Source organism: Prunus mume, linkage group LG4, assembly GCF_029339155.1.
Source record: "Prunus mume cultivar Tortuosa linkage group LG4, ASM2933915v1, whole genome shotgun sequence".
Taxonomy (NCBI): Eukaryota; Viridiplantae; Streptophyta; class Magnoliopsida; order Rosales; family Rosaceae; genus Prunus; species Prunus mume.
Window position 1 is genome coordinate 24943207 of NC_142701.1, and position 21258 is coordinate 24964464.

At 35.3% G+C, this 21258-nt stretch overlaps 2 protein-coding genes and 1 pseudogene across 4 annotated transcripts; 1 reads left to right on the forward strand and 2 right to left on the reverse strand.

Annotated features, from left to right (window-relative positions):
• Positions 1-3884, reverse strand: PAO2 (polyamine oxidase 2). Of its 2 annotated transcripts, none has more exons than XM_008231376.3 (10): positions 3341-3884; positions 3055-3185; positions 2876-2964; positions 2642-2755; positions 2158-2245; positions 1933-2018; positions 1728-1830; positions 1469-1566; positions 943-1372; positions 1-837 (listed from the first exon to the last, which is right to left on the reverse strand). In XM_008231376.3, the coding sequence occupies exons 1-10, from the start codon at positions 3378-3380 to the stop codon at positions 532-534; spliced, it is 1485 nt and encodes a 494-aa protein (XP_008229598.2). In that variant the 5' UTR covers positions 3381-3884; the 3' UTR covers positions 1-531. The 2 variants fall into 2 exon arrangements, with proteins under 2 accessions (XP_008229598.2, XP_088906021.1); XM_089049895.1 differs by having other exon boundaries at positions 1933-2014; positions 2154-2245.
• A 27-nt stretch (positions 3885-3911) lies between these two features.
• Positions 3912-7883, forward strand: LOC148918272 (uncharacterized; annotated as a pseudogene).
• An 8397-nt stretch (positions 7884-16280) lies between these two features.
• On the reverse strand, positions 16281-20561 carry PIF4 (phytochrome interacting factor 4). 2 transcript variants are annotated; one of them, XM_089050026.1, is made up of 9 exons: positions 19887-20561; positions 19619-19708; positions 18609-19509; positions 18446-18526; positions 18286-18351; positions 18043-18108; positions 17640-17957; positions 17360-17486; positions 16281-16753 (listed from the first exon to the last, which is right to left on the reverse strand). In XM_089050026.1, the coding sequence occupies exons 2-9, from the start codon at positions 19687-19689 to the stop codon at positions 16749-16751; spliced, it is 1635 nt and encodes a 544-aa protein (XP_088906152.1). In that variant the 5' UTR covers positions 19690-19708; positions 19887-20561; the 3' UTR covers positions 16281-16748. The 2 variants fall into 2 exon arrangements, with proteins under 2 accessions (XP_088906152.1, XP_008229596.3); XM_008231374.3 differs by having other exon boundaries at positions 20341-20559.
• Positions 20562-21258: the final 697 nt, after the last annotated feature.

Here is a 21258-nt window from a genome sequence, read left to right on the forward strand (position 1 = left end):
TGAAAAATAATAATAATAAGACTAGTATTATTCTTTAAACAGAGCCTTAAAAAGTTTTTAATGGATCCAATGAGAGAATCCACCAATGCTGACAATAAATCAGTTGAAAGTTACATTTCTAATTCTGGGTAACGGACAGACAAGCATGCATAAGATAAGAGCAGAAGAGAGAGAAAACCCTCGTTCATTTGAACACGACAAATTGTAACGTCCTCCCACCAATTCAATACTAGATATATTGACCTCTAATATCACAATTTATTGTAATATTCCACTAGCTATTTATTAGACTAGATTCATATCATTTAGTGATTGTCCAATGATTGCGCAAATACAGATAAGCCCAAACGGATGAGGACTACAAACAGATACACCAGAGCTTGGCTGCCTCATTCAAGGGAAAACGGTGATTTTCCACGACCTTTCCCAGACAGCCGAATCAAAATGGCAATATTGTTTGTCGCCCAATCCAACCTGAACATATCTTCAATACTCGCATTCATATATCTGAAGGATGGTGTGGCCTGAAAGTTATAAGCGGGAGATCAAAAGCGGGATAGACATGGCCTCCTCGCCCATGACCGGCTCGAATAAATCCAACTCCCCATATCGCTCCAGAACACGCATCCTGCAGTCTTCAGCAGCCATCACTCCAGTAGAGAATGCACCATGCACAGAGCCTGGGAAGTCCGCGCTTGTTGCCTCCCCAGCAAAAAATAGGTTATCCACTGGGACCCTCAGCTTCTCGTACAAATCATGGGGTTTTCCAACCATGTCATAGCTATAGGACCCAAGCGTGTTAACATCACTGCCCCAACGAGAAACAAGATACTGAATCTGCATAATTGGAAAGGCATCAATTAAGTTAAGTTATAGCTCAAAAATAAATAAGACTCATCAAATTTCACATAAAGTCTAGTAGAAGTTAGAAACAAGGAGTACCGGGGAAGAAGCATCTGGAAGGATCTTCTTGAGTTGCATAAAAGCAAAGTTAGCAGCCTCTTCATCAGACATTTTCTCTATGTCTTTAGCCAGCTGCCCTGCAGGCATATAAACAAGTACAGAATGACCAGTTGCCTTGTGAAGATTTAGAAAGTAGCTGCAGCAATAAGATGTTTCAGCAACCACTCCCAAAAACTCCACATTTGGCCAAAACACCTTTTCGAAGTGCAACACTATTTTATTCTCAATTCCCACTCCGAGGTCATCAATGGCTTCTTCCTTCCAGTTGGGTAGCTTTGGCTCAAACGATATGCTCTTTGCCTTAAGCACACCAAGAGGAACAGCTACAACAGCAGCATCTGCAACAAATGTACTCCCATCTTCTATTGTTACATGAACCCCATTATACTGCCTTGCTATATTTATGACCCTGAGAACAGGAGAAAAGTTATATGCTTGTTGATTAAGCTACAAGCAGATTGCAGAACATATATAGGAGAATATGAAAAAGAAAACTGACGCATACCTGTGGCCCAAACGGATGTCAAGACCTTTGGCAAGTGTGTTTATAACAGGGAGGTAGCCCCTGACCATAAGGCCATGACCACCAGGGAGCAGTTCTTCCTATACAAGGGAGAAACAAAATTGCTAATTAATGGCCATTCGAGGTTATTAAGTTGTTACAGGCCATACTTGAGCACAAAGATATCAATGTCTATAGTTGAACTGAAAATTCAAACAGTGCAATGTGTAATGAAAAGTAATCTGAGGGATGATAAGCTTGCCTGATCCCAGCATTTAAGTGAAATTGTATCAGCATCTGCTGCAAACCAACCTTCCATTCTGCACAAGTACCACTGCAGAACCTTATGTGCAACTCCTTCCAACCTGTACGACACATATGAAAGTAATTTTGGTAAACTATTTATACACCAACAGAGTGTCAAAAGCTGAAAAAATAAAAATAAATGTGGCTTGGAATTATGGTACCTTAATTCCGGGTTCCTTTCAAAAACAATTGAAAAGGCACGAGTGATGGACATGTCTTCACTAAATTCCTCTCTTACCTTATCTGTCTGCACTACAAAAACAAAAAATGAAGTGAAAGAATGTCCACAATGGCAAGCCACTATTTGAGGGTTAAGACAGAAGCGAAACCTTTCGTCTCACAAGGCTATAGCCTTAAAACAAATAAATAAACATAAGATGACTTGCCTCTTTCAAAAGGTTCTCAAACACTTCACCAACTTTGGTGACCAAATCTTGAGGAACTTGCTTCCCATCCATATCAAAAAGTGCATAGCTGCAAAGACAACATGAATTTACTACCAATGTCAGATATCACCGTACAATATAAAGGCTCGGACAAAAAGCCAACTTCACAGAAAGATGAAGCAATGTGTTAAAATCATTTGTATCAAAGCATATTCTTGAATGGATTGACCATAAATAATTCATATTACATTGTAGACTGTTGTGCTTTAAACTGTTAAAAGCAAATCTTGGCACTGTACTAGAAGGTTGGAAAAATAAAACAACTTATACGAGTACGAACCATTCAATTCTAAACAACCAACAAAAACCAAGCCACACTAAAACCATAACAATGCATATCGACAACCCAAACTTAAATGACATTTAAAATTCACAGCATTTCCTACAACAAGGGAACTATTAGTTGAAAGGAGATATTATGCACCTCTCCAAGTCATGGTCATATAAGACAGAGTTATCCCCACTCGTGCGGTATAAGGGTAACCCCAATCTCCCAATCAATGGTGCCAATGGATTCTCTTTGCACACTCCGTGCAACCTGAAGCATAAACAAAGATCAAGGATTTAGGCTTCAAATGCCAAATACAAGCAACTCAAATTCCAAATACAAGCAATTCAAATTCCAAACACAAGGAAGCAAGCCACATTCTCAGCTTACCATGATGCACCCAAGTCAATAGGGAAACCAAATGAGTAATCGGTGTAAACTCGACCACCCAGTCTGTCTCGAGACTCCAACAGCATAACCTGACCATCAAAATTCAAAAAATTTAAAAACCCTAATTGCACACTTCAATGTACAAAGCATCGAGTTGGAATTTCAATGTGGGTAGGTACCTGAATTGAGGCATCGTGAAGAGCACGTGCAGCTGAAACCCCGGCCATACCACCACCTATCACTATTACAGATGGGGACGTCGTCGTTCCGCCTGATGTCTGCTTCTTGTCACCATTCGAATAGCACACAGCTGCATTGGTACAAATTATTAAATAAAAATATTCAATCCAAAATTAAAAAAATTATTTTAGAAATCACCCAAAGCAGTAAAACCGTTAAAAAAAAACGAACTACCAAACCCAAAAAAGAAATTGGAAGAGAAAACAATGGAAAATGTGAATGGACCTCTGCGCAATTGGGGATTACTCTTGGCTCCAGACGCCATAGTGATTCAAAGCGTTATTGATATTACGATTAAAATTGGGATTAAAATTAAGATTGGATAATGATAATAATGGATCGAGGGCTTTCTTCTCGAATTTAAGCAGAGTAAGAGGCAATTGGGGGGAATAATGGAGGATGAAGATTAAGAGACACGTAATGAAGTGATTAGAATTGGAATTCAATTTCCTCTTTGTGAAACCCAGCTTTCCCAACCAGCTCATGCGACTTTCTTGTGCCTGACGATTCGAAATTCACTCTCGTTTCTTTGTATTCAAACAGCCGCGATCGGATTTCAATTCCCTCCGGTGAAAGCACGCACCAGAATCGCCGGAATTTGCAGCGGCTCTGGAGAGATCGGGGAATCGAAACGCGGGATTTGGCTGCTGTTTGGATGCACAAGAATTTAGGGATTTGGTGAGTATTTGGTTTGGAAATGGAAACAGAATTGCATACAAATAGGAGAGTCGAAATTTGATTTCCACCGTCTAGGTTGCCCTGCCTTTATATAGACAGCTAACGCTGTGCCAGCCAAATGGCGAGGAAGATGAAACGAAACGATTTTGTACTCGCCAAGATCGCTTTATCGTGTACTCGCTGGAACAATTTGCCACGTGTAAGGGATATTTTGGAAATTTACCGGGACTGTGATTCCAATTTTGGCGCAAACACTGGGATTTGCAAAGTAGGGGCATTTTCGGTTTTTGCGTATTGATTGGTGTACCGTGTACGGTCTTTCAGCCTTTAATATTGATATGAAATTATTGAAATTTTTCTTTTTTGAATTTTGTTTCCTATTCTTCATTTTCCTTTTTTACGTTCAAGTAAATTTGCTATACATATGCAGCATGGAATTAAAATTCTTACCTAGTTAGGGTAGTGGCAAATTCAGAAAATTCTTTTTTTGTTCTCATTGCATAAATGCGAGAATATACATACAATCATAAGTTTACTTTAGTTTTTTTAAGGCATTTCATCGAGCACTTTCGCCCTTTTATAAAATACTAATGAATAATCTTATTGCGTGTGGGATAGAGGTTGTTTTTCCATATTTCCGTCCCATTACTCAAGTTAAATTATTTCATATTCGTATCAAATATTAGTAATGTTTTGTCCGATTTACGCCGTTTCATATTTATATCAAAATACTATTGTACAACATAACTTATTGGGTTAAAATCATTTGACACTCATTCCACATCTATTTTAGCTAAGCCATGTATGTTATGAACTACAAATCTAAGAGTGGTCTTTTTTATTTTTGAATCAAATAGATGACCTATCAATCCATCCCTACATTTCTTGTAAAATTAGGACCTATATGATTATTTTATTTTATTTTCGTCTAGGAAAACATCTATTTGACTCATATATGTATATATATATATATATATGCCAAAAAAAAAATCATAATTTTTATCATTTTATAATTCTACAAAATTAATTTTTTTATAAAATAAAAGTGGTGTGTTGCTATTTGACAACATGACCTAGAAACATACGTCATGATGATAAACAAAGATCCAGGTCTTCTAACTGTAAATTTGTGGTTTTATATGACGCACTTGCATTACATATTTCTTTTGGATTACGTGAAGTTTTCATGGCCATGTCGCTGAGAAATAAATAAGAAAATAGAAAATGCAGCATGCCAAAGACGAACGTGATGACGAGTGCTTTCCTAGGATGCTGATTTGGTGACGTCTTCACTCTCTACATTTTCAAATTTTCAAGACTATGTCCAAGTTCTCAATATTTTTTCTTTGCGAACAGTCTCAATATTGATAGTCACCGGGCTGAAATATATATATATTTTTTTTAAAGTTCCAATTCATTGCAAAACCACCCAAAAGGGCAGAGAACAGTACAAACAAAGTCGGGTTTGTTCCTATTTGTGATGGTTTTAACTAGATTTGTTCCTGTTAATTTTCTGACTGGTGTTTTTGACCGAGCTGAAATATAAACATGCTTGATCGTCACAGAACTGAAATTTGCAAGCAGTCTTCCTTATTTATTCATTTCTAAAAACCGATCCTTTTATTATATTAAAATAAAGGCATATTGTCTAAAATTGTATAAATTGATGACCTAATACGTTGGAGAAGTATGTGATATGAGCTGTTTATGCTGTATATGTAAAATGAATTAGGTCATCAATTAGAATATCTTTTATTTTTGCAGAATATCTCTATTACTTTTTACTGAAATGGGTAATGTTGACTAACTTTGGGTAGTTTTTAATTTTTTTAATCTTGGCGTGTCAAATATTAAACTTAATTTTGACAATTTCCTTGTAGACAGTTTTCCCAGATATACATTGGATGATATCAGTGTGCACTGCATTTTCAAATTTTCATTTAATTCCATTTAATTCTTTGTTTGGTTAGACCCATTCTTCTACCGTTCATATCAATAGCATTCATTAGGGTGGTGAATTAGATATTGAGTTGTTTTGAGAAATACCAAACATCAAGGGAGATGTCAATATCAAATATCAAATTTAAATTTGATGGCTGATGTGGCAATTTGACATCTTTACACAGCTCTACACTCTACCTAATATGTCAAATTAAATTATTATTTTATTACATTTTAGTGTTGATTTATTTTTAATTAAAAAAAATAATTATAAAATATTCATTTAACATCTTGCTTTTACATATCGGTTGGAGTGATGTGAGATGTTATTTTTAGCTATTACATGTCTATGTGGCACGTTTGACACATCGTTTTGATGGCTGATGTGGCTATTTGACATTTTACACAGCTTTACACTTCACCCGATATGTCAAATTAAATTGTTATTTTATTACATTTTAGTGCTAATTTATTTTTAATTAAAAAGAAAAGAAAAAATAATAATAAAATATTCATTTGACATCTTACTTTTGGGATGTCAAAAATAACATCTCAACCTCCAGCCTTCATTCCACATCAACTTTGACACATCGGTTGGAGTGATGTGAGATGTTATTTCTAGCTGTTAAAGGTTTATATGGCACTTTTGACACATCGGTTGGAGATGTTCTAAAGGCCCAATTATTTTTTAAATTTCTAGCAGAAGTCAATTAACGGAGAATAAATTAGGTTCTATTTTTTTAGGACAATTCCTATTGAGAGATGCGATAGTATACTAAAATGACACACACTATACGGATGCTAGGACATGGAGCAATTTTGTTAAGTTAAAAAGTAGATTTGAACAATTTCACACATACGAATTTTTTTTTGAATTTTTATTCAATTTGGAGAAGTTGAAGACTACAAATGATGACAGTTTGAAGAGATATTGTAGGAATCTTGAAGGTTTGATGAAACATAATGATATTTCTTTATTAATGGGAATGATTTGTTTCCCGAACTACGAATCATGAGGGAAACTTTACCATAAGATACAAAAAGGGCAATTCAAGTGTTGAATTATTTGAAGGACTTATATGGTTGTTTCCCAGTTGCATGCATTGCTTACATAATTTTGTACCAGTCACGGTTGCCTCCGCAGAAAGAATCTTTTCAAAGTTGAAGTTGATCACATCAACTGTGTCACAAAAAGATTAAATGGCTTAGCTATATTATCTATTGAAAAAGACATGGTAGAAAAACTTCATTATGTAAAGTTAATTGATACTTTTGCATAGGAAAATGCAAGAATAGTGATATTTATTTTAATACATTTTATAAAGTTGTTGTGTAAATTACATATTGTTTCTTTCTTTTATGTTACAATCGTGAATTTGAATTATTTCATTAATATTTGTTTAACTTACGGAAAAAATATATCACATAAACATACACAGAGGGTAGAAGGTCACATTTCGCGTAGGGACTCCAAAAAAAGCTGTTTGAGAAGTGTTAAATTTCATCAATTTGTTCTTTTCCAAATTTCATATTCAACACTGCACAAATGGAGTTACTTATCGCATTGCGTAATTTGCTCTTCATATTGATAACTCTTTCACTTGATTTGAAAAACCACATGATACATTCAAGATTGATAACTCACTCTCAATCTCATTTACGAATAGAAATCATTTACTAAGAGGACCCTAAAATTATAGGTGGAACCTAACCGAATTATCTATATTATATACAAACACACCACATGACCCAATTCCAACCAATATGGGGCATCTACAATACATTATACATACACAATTCTCTGGTCAATTCATCTCATTCAATCCTCATCTTGACTTTTTGGTGCTAATTTACAAATATCTTCTTTTTTTCTCATCACATGTTTTTTTTTTTTGGGTTGAGAAATTCTATAATTGCATTCATAATTCAGCCAAAAAAAGGAAATTCTAAGGAAAAAAAACTTACTTGTAACGGCAATAGCACTGTTTTGCTATTCTCGGTCAATGACAATATGACACGTAAAAAAGTTATATCATATATTATTTGTATTATTGATCAATACAGTTCTGATCTCTTGGACTACAAGATTTGTGGTCACCCACCGTTGGATGTAAATTCAACGGTTTACTCATTCTTGCACTCCTTTTAATAAACTTTTTTGAACCATTGGATTAATATCCAATGGTGGATGATCACAATCTCTTGGACTACAGGGGTCCAAGAGATTTGTAGTCATACATTCAACGGTTTACTCACTCTTGCACTTCTTTTAAGAAACTTTTTTGAACTATTGGATTAATATCCAACGAAGTAATATTCCCGTTGCTTGTGACCCTGACAAGTGTCTTAATAAAATACCAAGTATGATGAATACTTGAAGTTGAAGACGCATCTTTTCAACACTAGTAAATATATCCTCTCGAAGGTTTGCACATCTTGTGCACTTAAAAATCATATAATTAATTAGATGAAAATCAGTCTAGCTACTCAGATAGAATCGTGCACCTATCTCCATTCTCCACCTCTTGCCATTTCATCTAGCCTTTATTATATATAATTAAATTCATTTGTCATGCATTGTGTAATGCATCAAACATATTTCTTGTGAAACTGTATATCATGCGGGGCACTAATCAACTAAATCACAAATATTTAAATTGGCGTAAGTGGACATTTAGATCACATGACAATAACGTTTACAATGAAAGTAGTCTTTTTTTCCTAAAGATAATCTAGCCAATAAATTATAATTATAGTGTTACACATAGGACTTCCATTGCCATTATACACTTAACAGATTTGAAAGTTAAAGTGAAATATAAGAAATCAGAGAAAAAGTAAGGATTCATTTGGATGGAATGAATTCATATATAAGGATTAGATTAGATTTTAAGGTTAAATTGTAAGATTAAGATTACTACAATCCATATATGACAAGATTTGAATAAGAAAAAAATAAAGAAAATAAATGGATTTCAGATGATTCATTGGCACATTGCAAGTAGTCCTTTCAAATGGAGCCTAAAGGTCAATACCAAAATGATAAAAACGGGAGTCAGAGCTTGAAAATGAATAATACAAGAGGAACCATCACATTAATCATATGGCATGGTAATAATCGATACTTATATGATATATATATATATTATAAAAAAGGAGTGTAAGTGGATAAAATAGAAGAAATAGGAGTGGGGAAATCACCACTCATATCATATAGTTCACTTCTATTGAGGTCATATCATATAGTTCCCTTCTATTGAGGGATCCTCCAAATAATTTTATATGAGGGACACCATTTAGGGTACCCTACAAATATTTTTTCAATGATCCAAACCATCTATTTTTTAAGTCTACATTCATATATCATCCTTACAAAAAATTAGACAAATCAAAAAGCTTTTCGATATCCAATTGTCCTACAAAATCAATGAACACGGTGTTTCAAGAAAGTATTAAAATTTCAATAATTCAATTGAATGGTCAAATGATATCAGATTCAAGTATTTTTTTTTACAAAGATGATCTTTGAATGAATATCTACAAAATAGACGGTTTGGATTAGTGAAATATAATACAAAGTGGGCCCTATAAAAGGTGTTCCTCAAATAAGCATATTTGAGGATCCCTCAACTGAAGCTCCCTATATATATATATATATATATATATATATATATATTAGAAATGTTAAAAACATAACCAAGAGAATGAGTAATGTAAAAGTCATTATGAAGTTAAGCAAACTTTAAAAATCAAGTGATAGTTTAAATTACTCTAAATTACTTGAAAGCAAATTATTCTCGCGAGTCATGTGCAAGGGCCGAATACATCGTTCTAACCAATCGAACTAACCTGCATCTCCTTACCATTCATTGTTGAATCAAGAGAAGAGAACCTCATATAACTACTTGGTTATTTCGTCTGAAGCTTAAATTCATCACAATCCTAGTGGAGTAGCTTGAAAATGATATAATGCTTAATAGACCTCAATTTTTTTTTAATTACCAGTTGAGTGAGTCTACAACTTACAAGGATATCGAAAGAGAAATGTATGTAGACGTCGTAATCAACTGACCTTTTTCTACCATGACAACTCTTTATTATTTTCAGGCCCCACTTATAACCACCAAGTTGGACCACCCAATTAATGGAGAAAATATAAACCTAACTTAAACAAACAAATAAAACAAAAACCAAAGTGTTAACAGTGTTTTTCATGCATCTTTGCTGGTTTAGGTTAGAAACGAAGAATGGTTCCACGTTGGGCCTTCCTTTTCATTATGTTTACTAATCCGTAATTGAATTAGGAAAAATTGAATTTAGGATTACTTGAATTGAAGAGGAATTATATTTAGAGAATTAGATTCCGGATTCCTATTGAAGTTGTTTACTAAACCATATGGATTTAAGAGAGTTAGATTCTAGATTCTTATTGAAGTTTACTAAACTATATGAAATTGGGGTTGGAGTGGTGCTAACTACTAAAATGTCCTCGTTGTTGGGTTAAAATAGATAATAAATTTAGAAATTTTAAAATTGTGTGAGGATATAATGAGTAAAGTAGATGAATTCCTAATATGTTAGATTTTCATGAATTAGAAAACCACATTCTACCCAAAAATTGGATTCTTCAAATTCCTAATTTTGTATGAGCCTCACTTACTTTTTCTTGATGTGAACTAAACACATGAATCATCTTCAACAATATGCTAGTTCAAATTCAATAGGCCATCATATCAGTATCATTATCAACTGAGTACATGGTGCCTTTTCAGAAACAAAAGGAGCCCCACTTATCCACCACTCAAAAGTTCATTACCTTTTTATTTAAGTGATTAAATGCATCATTTAAAACTAATCGCGACTTGCAATCTAATTGTGTAGGTGTCATACATGAATTTATTATGTCAAACACTAATTCCATTTATTAATAATAAAAAAACCATAAAATTATTTTAAATCCATGGCGCTCTTGGACTCCTAAATTTGGAGTATCTTACTTTCACGTAATTCACATTTTTGTGTAGGTGAACTAGTCAGGCCTTGCTGTCAATTACCATTAATTCAAAATTTGAGAGACATGGTTAAAATGAGGGTTTTTTTTTATTTTTATAATAAGCGATAGTGTAAACTATAGGTGGAGGAGGTTTCACACACACACTATTACAGTATTATAAGGGTTGAACTTGAGACTACTAATACACACTACCACAGTGATAAAGGTTTATATTTTAAGGTTTTATCTCATTGAGTTTTCTTTATTAAAAAAAAAAAATTTATGAGGCTACTTGTATACATGTTGTCACATCTTATAGTGTTTTCTTGATGCGTGAATGAAATCCCATTTTCTAAAAAAAGGACTGATGTTTACCCAAGGATTTGGTGAAAATACGAAAATTAATATGATAAATTTCCTTCATCCATGTGTAACATATTATTGCTTTTTCATTACTCAATGGGCCACCACCACCGACCAGGTTTGGTGGACCAGTGATTTCAGCTGAAACACCTTTTCCGTGCAAAAATGAAATGTCATGTGGGAAAAATGACCCACATGAAGAAGATTGATGGGCACTTAACCAACCTCGTGTTGAAAATGCAGTAAATATCTTTCTTATTTTATTTATGGTCACACATATATCTTCTCTTTCCTCCTCGACTCGTGCGCTTACAGAATTCAGACACAGACACCAGTTGCTCACTCCTTTCTTGGGAATGGATTTTTTTTTTGGGAGAGAGAAATAAACAGATCAATTCAGATCCAAACATAACAGAGGCAAATTAATCCAAGCTCACTCGAAGTGGAAGATGACAGAATCAATAGGAACTCTGCAACCAGCGCTGAGAGATCATGTCAGAGAACCAGCTCTCATCCATTTTTGGAAATAGAAACACCGTAAAGTGAAAGAGCATCCATTTACCACTCAAATTCCCACCTTGACCTTCAGAAAAAGTCACAGCACCACACACGATCCCACACCACCATAAGATAGTAGATCCCACCAAATGCTTCAACCCCACTTCCGCAGAAGATAGATCAAAGGGGATCTACACCCAGAGCCCAAAAAATCAAGAACACAACCATCAGGGGGCCAGAAGTGAGAGATCGCCTTAGATTTGGCCAAGATCAGCCGAAGAGGCTGAGAAGAAGCCCCTAAAAACCCAGGGGTGAGGCAAAAACTTGCCAAAGGCAAGAAAATCAAAAGCCCAGCTAAAAACCTAGGGAATGGATTTAATAAGTTCAGATTCTTCTTCAACATTCTTTGTTAATTGCATTAGTAAACCAATCACATTTTATGTTCATCTACACTCGTACGAATGTGACAACAAGTAACCTTCATATTTTTCGTTTGAATTTTACTGAAAGTGCGGCCTCAGTCTGTTCATCGGTTGATACACATTCCGTCGTTAACATAAAAAGATATCTCATTATTTATCATAATTCTAACAAATTTCTCGATCTTTTCTTGTTATCTAAACTAGCAATAAGAGCATTTCTAGCGGGAGGAGCGAGTCCTATTTCCAATGGCCAAGGCTTGCTAGGACAAGTGCTGGGCTCCACCAGCCTGGGCAAGACCTAAGTCAAAACTTGTTTGCGCTGCTGCCTGGGCAAGATGACTTAATGTTGACGTCACAATGACGTCAACAATCAATTTAAATAACAAAAAATTCATTTAAAAAAAAAAAACTAAAAAACCAAAAATTTTAGAATTTTATATATATAAATACTTAGCCATATTCTTCACTTCTCACACCAAAACTCTATTACAAATTTCTCTCCTCATATCTTATGTTAATAGTGATTGCCCTTGGGTTACCATGATAATGGGTGAAAAACCAACAAAAAGTTACTAAGGTAAGCACCATTCATGTGAATAGTAACAACTCTTGTATTCCTTTTCCTTTTACTATAGCAAATGGGTAGAATTACTCTAAAAACTAACCATCTTCCTATTTTTATCATAACCCTAAAACAATTTTCTCGATCTTTCCTTCTTATCTAAACTAGCACCGAGGGCTAGCCAACCCTAATTCTCAAGGTATAATTAGTCTTCACACCGACCCTAAAATGTAGTTTTCATCTTCACAAGATGATGAAAAACGCGGAATTAAAAGGTGAACATCCCCCCACATGTTACACTTGTTGCATATGCCGTATGAGGAGCAAATACAAATGGGGTAGGGTTGTTGAGGGGCATTAATATTATTGGTAGGCCACCTCTTTTATAAGCATCCTGTTAGCTAAGGAGAGCCAGCTGAACACATTCTCATGGAGGCCCATGCTTGGGTCTATTGAAAGCTGAAGAGGCCCACTTGACAAAAGTTTCCAGCCCTTTTCATCTTTGGTCTTTATTTTCAATACCCAACACCATTTTATGTTTTTGATTTCTAGAAACCTGTGAAGTGTTTGAATGGTTTTACGAAGGTAGAAGAAGGAATGAAATATATTCTTTAACTAATGTGTATAACAAATGCTCATGAATTGGAGAAATTATAGAATATAGACATATATACTCTCTTTTTTTTTCTTTTTTTCTTTTTGTTTGTTGTTAAAAATGGAAAATTCAAATAATTAGAATTAGAGCCATGCCTCTTCTCTATCCAAATCCAAATTGGAAAAATGTTAGTTACTGACTTTTTGTATGGAGTGCTGAATTTCATGGCATAAAATTGTTTATAGAAAATATCGCCACGCGGCTATACCGGCAAAATATAAGAAAAGTATATTCGAATATTTTTACAGTATGGCCGCCCGGATACTCGTGAAATATATTCAAATGTTTTAAAAGTATAGCCGTGCGGCTAAACATTCAAAATATATTACTATAGCCGCGCGGTTATACTTGTAAGCCGTGCGGCTCCACTGTCAAAATATATTAATATTGAAATATTATAGCCGTTCGGCTAACCTGTTACGAATATTTTAAAGTATAGCCGTCCGGCTATACGGCACAATATGGTTTTTACTTATAGCCTTTTTAAATTACTTTAATTAGTAATTATGTTTTAATTATTCTTTCTTTAGTGAATAATTAGTATTTAAATATTTTAGCAATTTCATAAATTACTTAATAAATAGTAATTAGTTATTTTAAATTATTTTGTGGATTTTATTATTTTTATTTTTTAACACAAAATTAGTTTGTTGCAATTAATTAATATCTTAGCCTTATTTAATTATGTTAATCAATTTTTATATTTTAATTCTTCTTTATTTACTGAATAATTAGTATTTAAGTATTTTAATTAATTTCAAATCCTAAATCCCAAATCCAAATCTCAAACCTTGAACCCTAACCACAAGGCTATTATGGGCCATTTATGACTCAATTAGGCTTGCTTGATTGGTAGCTTTCAAAGTTCGTTTTGATGTAATTTCTTGTGACTTAAAAAAAAGAAAGGTATATATAAAATTATTCAAATTGATTTAGTAATCAACCAATGATTTTCTGACCTAAAAAACTCAACCAATGATTTGGTGTTGGCAATAAACAAAAAATCAAACAATGATTTATTAGGTGGTAAAAGAAAGAAGGCTAATGATTGAGAGGAAAAATCAATTGATTTCAGAATGAAGTGAAAATCTTTCAAGTGGGGCATAAATGATCGTGATGATTAATGCAGTGAACATGACTGGAAATTACTATCTCAAGTCCCTCCAACTTGCGGACAAGACAGAAGCCAAGAAAAAAGATGTTCATGAACAACGTTGGCTGTGGGCAAGTTTTGCAAGAATGGGACCAATCTGCTGCGGCCGGCAACATCAATCTTCATCCACCTTCCAACATCGAGAAAAAGATATGTAGTGGGGACTGAGGAGATATTAGTAATAATAATCATTAATTAAAAAAATAAAAAAGAAAAGAGAGCTGGCTTTTGCCACTAGCTTCAAATGGCTCTTGACATCTTTTATCTTCTGTTATCTGCTTATATGGTTAGATCTTCTTGTGGGGCCCATGATAATTGGGAAGCACTAGTCTTGTTTTTTTCCGGTAACAAAAAGTTTAAGAGAAGAGGAGGCTACCTCATTTCAAAATCAGGATATACCAAGGTCTCTTTGAGGTTACTTACCAAAATGAATTGTCGGTAACGGGATTTGAATCTAAACCTTGATAGTAAAGAAAACAATTCTTACGAATTCAACCAACCCATGTTGAAAGAAGCAATAGTCTTGAATTCGTGATGATACAAGGGGAATCTGCCCATTATAAAAAGGACCACCCCCAACCCTCATCCCAAAAGCCATTAAAAAAAACAAAGAGATACAACTTGAGGAAGGTGGAAACATATCAATTTTCATAAAATATCGAAATAATATATGTATAGTTAACCGTAACATTATATGTACGATAATTATTGATCACATTTTTAATTATAATTCTCCGGCTCATATCAGTGAGTTTCACTTGTGTCTTGTCTTTATGCTAGATGTCATCAGTTAATGTGATTGATCAAATAGTTCTCCAAAGTGAGTTGGAATTTGGGAAAGATGAAAACGAACCCCACCCAACTTGATAGAATATAATGACGATCTTATACATGTCGGAGAAAGCAGAAATCCTTCTTGCTGGAAGGAAATGACATTTTGATCAAATGATTTTTTTATTTTTATTTATGATGATGGTGGGAGACCTATGTGAGTCATGCACGTGCACTTGTAAGTCATTATTATATTTGACCGTACCTCCTAATTATCTCATCGCTAACTAATCTCAGTACTTAAGCTAAAAGGCAAGTTGGTTCCAAAATTGTTAATCTAAATAAAACATAATTAGACATTTTTGCTTCAAGACCAATTATTGAACTTGGTGAAAAATTTGGAAACCAGAAAAGAAAAGCATCTACAGAAAAAGGGTAGGGAGGAGGAGACATAATCTTTGTGGCAGTTGTTGACTTGAAGATCAAAAATGCTAGAAATACAGAAGCACGAGTTGTATACTTGACTCTGTGAGAAGCACAAAGCACACCATTTTAATCAGATTTTGGAAAGTCTCCATGTTCATGGCTCCCACCAGTAAATAAAATGAAGGAGCGCTCCAAGTCAAATTATGCAATAAAGGATCAGCCCTGCAAAGCCATGTGCTTGATCTTGGAGTTTTATGACTCGTGTAACATGGAGTTAGAGATAAAAAGGGTACTCCAATATCGAGGACGTGCATGTCACGGGAATAGCATTGTTTTGCTATCCCCATCCAATCATGCTCAGCCAATTGGAATCTTTATGCTATCCCCGTCCAATCATGCTCAACCAATTGGAATCTTTATCACGTGTGGCGGAGCATGATTGGTTGGAAATAGTAAAATAGTGTTATTTCCGTGATATATGAGTTTTTCTCCCCAATATCTGCAGAGCAGATAGTAGTTGGCTTTGCTTTTATTTTGATTCCAAGACATCACTACCTTTCAATTAATTGCAGCTTGACTTGTAAAGAACAAGATAAAGCTTGAGAAGGAGAGCAAATTCCCTTTGATCTTCAAACCTTGAAAACAACAGGTCATAAATAGACTGATATTTCAGAACATGAACTGTAAAAGAGAAAAGCCTCAGTGATTCAACTTTTTCCTTTATTCATTTCCAGTTACTTACAGTGACAGATATAACCATCACAGGCAAAAGCATAAGCATAAAGGTGCAAACAAAGAAACACTTCAGGAAACATCAATATCCATTAAAAAATTGAGGCATATTTTTATAAGAGAACATCAATGAGCAGAATTATGCCTGTATTTTATACATGTTATTGGACGTGAACTGAAATACTATTTTACTTTTTACCAAAGTCAAAAACTAAATTCAGGAAGCTGCACACTAGGCTTGGGATGTTTGAACTCTTGCAGTAGTTGTTCATTGGCATGTACGTAGGAGAAGATCGTACGTCACGCTCACTGGTTGGGGAGGCATGCGAACCGTGCGAGCTAGAAATATATTCAACACAACAACTTTTGCCACCTTGAAATAATCTTGTTAAATAAGCCAGGGGACCATAGGGAGGAGATAAGCATGCATACTCACTGATTAACCTGTTAACATCGAAAAAAGCGGTGTGTCCATTAAAATTAGCATGACAGGGACACTTATGGCATCAAGGATTTAACAAAAACAAAACAGTTTTTTACATGTCAAAATGACAATTATAGCTAAAGAGCATCAGCGTCAGGACTGTTGACAGCAAAAAGGAGAATTCAGTGTAAGCAACTAAAAGAAGACATAATGGCCTCTATTTTAGCAGATAATATGAGCCACAATTGTGCACAGCAAGATTATATGCAGCCAAACCCTCATAGCAGGAAGAAGTTTGCGACCATTCACTTTATTGGGAGATTGCAACGAAGATAAGATAGGAAATATTCATAAGTTCAACCCAATTTGCTAATAGACCCTGATTTTGACAGCCATCAAACATAAGAATCCACAAACTACGGTTCACACGGTTTCTTTAACAAAAGTTGCTCCTTTTTGAGTTTGAAAAGTTAAGCATGCTTCTTGTAAACAATGATTATCTCAAAGACGGAGGAGCAGTCAGTTACTGGCCTATCAATATAACTTTCCACATAATTTGTTTTGCAAATCTCAGTCTTAGAAATCAATAAAGTGAGCTGAGATAAGTGGTTGATGAAGTGACTTACACATCTTGCCACTTAAAGTATCATTAGCTGTACCTCCTCCACCTAAATGTCCACTGTTGATGCCAGTTGGTGCTGTCATCTGATTCTGTTGCATAGGCTGGGAGCCAAATCTGAACATATTCATAGGCTGCAAGAAATTTTTTGGATATGATAAAATGAAAAAAATTCAGTTAGAAAAAATAAAAAAAGCACGTCTAACAAGACACGAATGGCGAATAATTTACTTGTGTACAAAACCACTATATTACTAAACATTTAATTCAAGACAAAGAACACGAACCTGAGACATAGTCTGCATATGATGGAAGCCCATAAGACGCGCATACTGCTCCTGAAACACGGGATTTTGCATCTGGTTATGATAATCAACTGGATTCAACAACGGTGCTTGGCACATTACAGCCTGGTTTGTTGCTGGAGCCACATTCATGCACTGATCAACTAGAGGGACTCTAGGTAAATGCATCGGATTGTGCATTGAAGGCAAGGCTGGTGGTCCCATTCCCATTCCCACTCCCATTCCCATTCCCATTCGGGGCATATAGTGCTGCATGCCTGGAAACATCATTGGTGCCATCCCGCTTCCCATCCACATTACCTGAAGCACCAAGGAAAGTTGTTATTAGTAGCTTGAGCTACAAACAATATAGGACCAGTTTGAGTTTTATGAGGTGCCATTGTACCTGAAGTTGCATCTGAAGAGACTTCAAGTATTCAATTGCCTCATCTAACATTGATGCTTTATCTGTCTGAAAAATAAGGACCAATTCAGTCAGAACAATATATGATTACATAAAAATTGAAAGACTACAAGAGAAAAGAAAACAAATTAATAGGTAGTATGAATAAAGAAAGATATGGTGAGTGCCTGTGGTATATATTTTTTTACAGACAGAAAAAACTGAATGGCCTTTAAGAAAGTGAACCTTGTTAGAATGAGGTATGAGCTCTTGCAATGCTCTCATTTTCTCATTGATCCGATCTCTCCGTCTCTGCATCAATGAACAAGTTATAGTGTAACTAAAAAACAAGTTATAGCAACAAAATCACAAATTCCAAAACTATGAAATGATAGGAAACTCCTACCCTTTCTGAGAGATTATGGACTTCAGCAGCACGGCTCCTCCTGGATGATCCAGACCGTTGTGCTGACTTGTTTCCCGCAGCCTAAAACATAAACAGGTTATTGGTCATGGTGAAAAGACAGTGATGCTACAAACGGTCAATTTATTGGAGAGTGGGTTTTTACCTCACTTTGGCACTCTGAGTCCTCAGCATCTCTACCCTTTCTTTTGTTGCTATTGACAACATTAGACCGCTTTCCTCCTCTGCCAAAACTACTACCAGAACCACCAGAAGACGAAGTAGGAGTTGGGTCTAGTGTATCTGTTTTCCCTGTCTCACTCTGAGGCATCATCTTATGAACATTGTCATAGAAGGGTCCAACAGATAAACCAGTCGTCCCATCACAATTGCTTGAAGCCCTGCTCACATCAAGGTCATTTAGAACTTGGTTGCTGCCAACGTAACTCGAACCAACAGTCATTACCGAACACTCTTTAACCTCCCCCTGAGTTAAATTGCCAGACTCTTTCCCTCCTATTTTTCCTCTGGAAGATCCTCTATCACCCTTTCCTGGGGTAGCAAATGTTGAAAAATTAACTACTTTCCCCAAGCCTCCTAGATTTTGGTTTTGCTCAGTTGAGTTATTGTATTGATATCTTGGAGGAGGCATTGGGTTTGCAGGATATCCCATACCAGCAGGGGACTTAACATTAGGTTGGGGGGAAGCGGAAACAAGATGGGGGGTATCAGAAGCACCAAACTTAGCAAACTTTTCTTCTTCAAATTGTTTGGTTGGCTTGTCAATCTCAATTGGATCACAGGAAGGCAATTCAGAAAAAAAATGGGAACAGAACTCTTTGTCAAAGGAATCTTCAAGAGGGTAGTGGATCAAGGAACCTGTGTCTTCATCTTGAGTCAAATTACTTGAGTTCCCATATAATCCACCAACCCTTACGGTTTGCTGATCTTGTTTTTGAACTTGTCTGGCCTCATTAGGAGGATTAGGACTCGGTTTTCGATGCGTTTGGCTGTGCAAAACTACCTGTCCATTTCTCCACAAGAGCTCTACTAGTTCATGGTTTGGCCTGTATAATTTGCCACCCAATCAAGATAGTTCAACAAGTTCAAAATGCATAATATTTTATTCAGGCAAGTAATCTGGCAATAACTTTGAGAATTATAGAGAGTACAGACCCCATGGGTTTCTTTTGGTTGGTCAAAGGGAGATCAGCCTCAAAGTTCCAATCAGGAATGCAAGAATTCATGTCTCAGCAGACAGGATTTCTGTAAAACAAAGCAAGAAGACAACTTTAGATTATTGTAAATGATTGATAACCATATTTAGAAGCTCTGATACCTCATCTAGAAGAAACCAACTTAAAATACTAATTGATTGGTTGGTCAACTGACTAACTAATTTAATAATCAAACAATAACCAACAAAAGATGTTGCAGAGCATACCAAATATGGAACTGTACTAAGAAATGGAATAAGAGAAGCAATGAAATGAAGCCCCAATATATTGTTTACCACACCACATGCTCTTTACAGATTAAAAAATTAAGAGCCCACCCAAATTAGACTCTTCATTATTAAAAAAATTGAGAGTCACATGGAACCCAGAATAAAATAATCCCACCATGGAAATAGGCAAATACTGGAGAAAAATCAACTAAAAAGCTGCACTTGAAAATAGAGACATCATTGACCACTTAAGGGAAAATACTAATAAGAAGTGAAAAAAAGAAAAAAGAAAGAAAGAGAAAGAATGATATGACATGAAAAATTTCTGGTTTTTTTAAGAAAAAGAAACCCAAAAGAAAAAAATCTTCAAATGAAGAGAAAGTTAAAAACCCAGAAGGGCAATGAGTACTAAAATAGCACCCAGAAGCAGAAAATGGAGTAGAAAAGCAACCCTGATCAAAAGCCAAGCTCTGACTTCTCTTGAAGTGGAAACTGAAAGCCTACAGTGTATAAATTGCTGTTTTGGAAAGCACCACAAGTCTCTCACTCTGTGTGTGTGTGTTTGTGTGTGAGCTGAGCTAGAAGAGCAACTAGAAACTGGGAAGGGAATGGACCAAAGACTCTTTTAACAACAGTTAGAAGGACAGGGACTTGTCACAGAGGTCAGAGCAGAGATTGGCTAGTAACACAGAGCTTCAAATTTCTATAGAAACCCATGATAGCATTCCACGTGGCAGTTGCCCAATTGTGCCATGCTGTAAACTTGTGGCTGAGTCAGCTTTGAGTGCTGTAGAATGTAGATGGTTAGAATGGGATGACTGGGGGTTTGGTTATTTTAAGGCAACCAAATCTAGAACTTGCAGCACATTCAATCTGTGCTATCTGATAATGTATGAGGGTGGTGCCACGTTTTCATCGGCACTGCACATTTTGTTGGACAATGATGAGGGACAAGATTGTCAGAGGTCAAGTTTTTTGACAGCTTGGCCAAGTTGGGAATTTTTTATGTCATGCTTAGATTTTTGGATGATGCAATGCAAATTTGCACTTATCTTATTCTTATCTATATGAAAGTTATAAAGTCACTTTCTTCAATTTCAGATGTCTAAAAGTTGGAAAGACAACAATTACTCAAAACATAGATAGGTCTAATTGAAAGAAGGATTAATCTTCTCCCTATTGTGTTTTAGGTAAATATGAAGAAAAAAATTGTCAAAACTTGTATGATTGTGTTTGGAAAATATACAACTGAGAAGAATATATAGAAAAGATGGTATCTTCAAAGCTTGTTCCAATTGGGATGCAGTGATGATAGGAATTGGACTTGGCATGGATTTGGACAGATACAAAGTAAAAAGCACATAAAAGA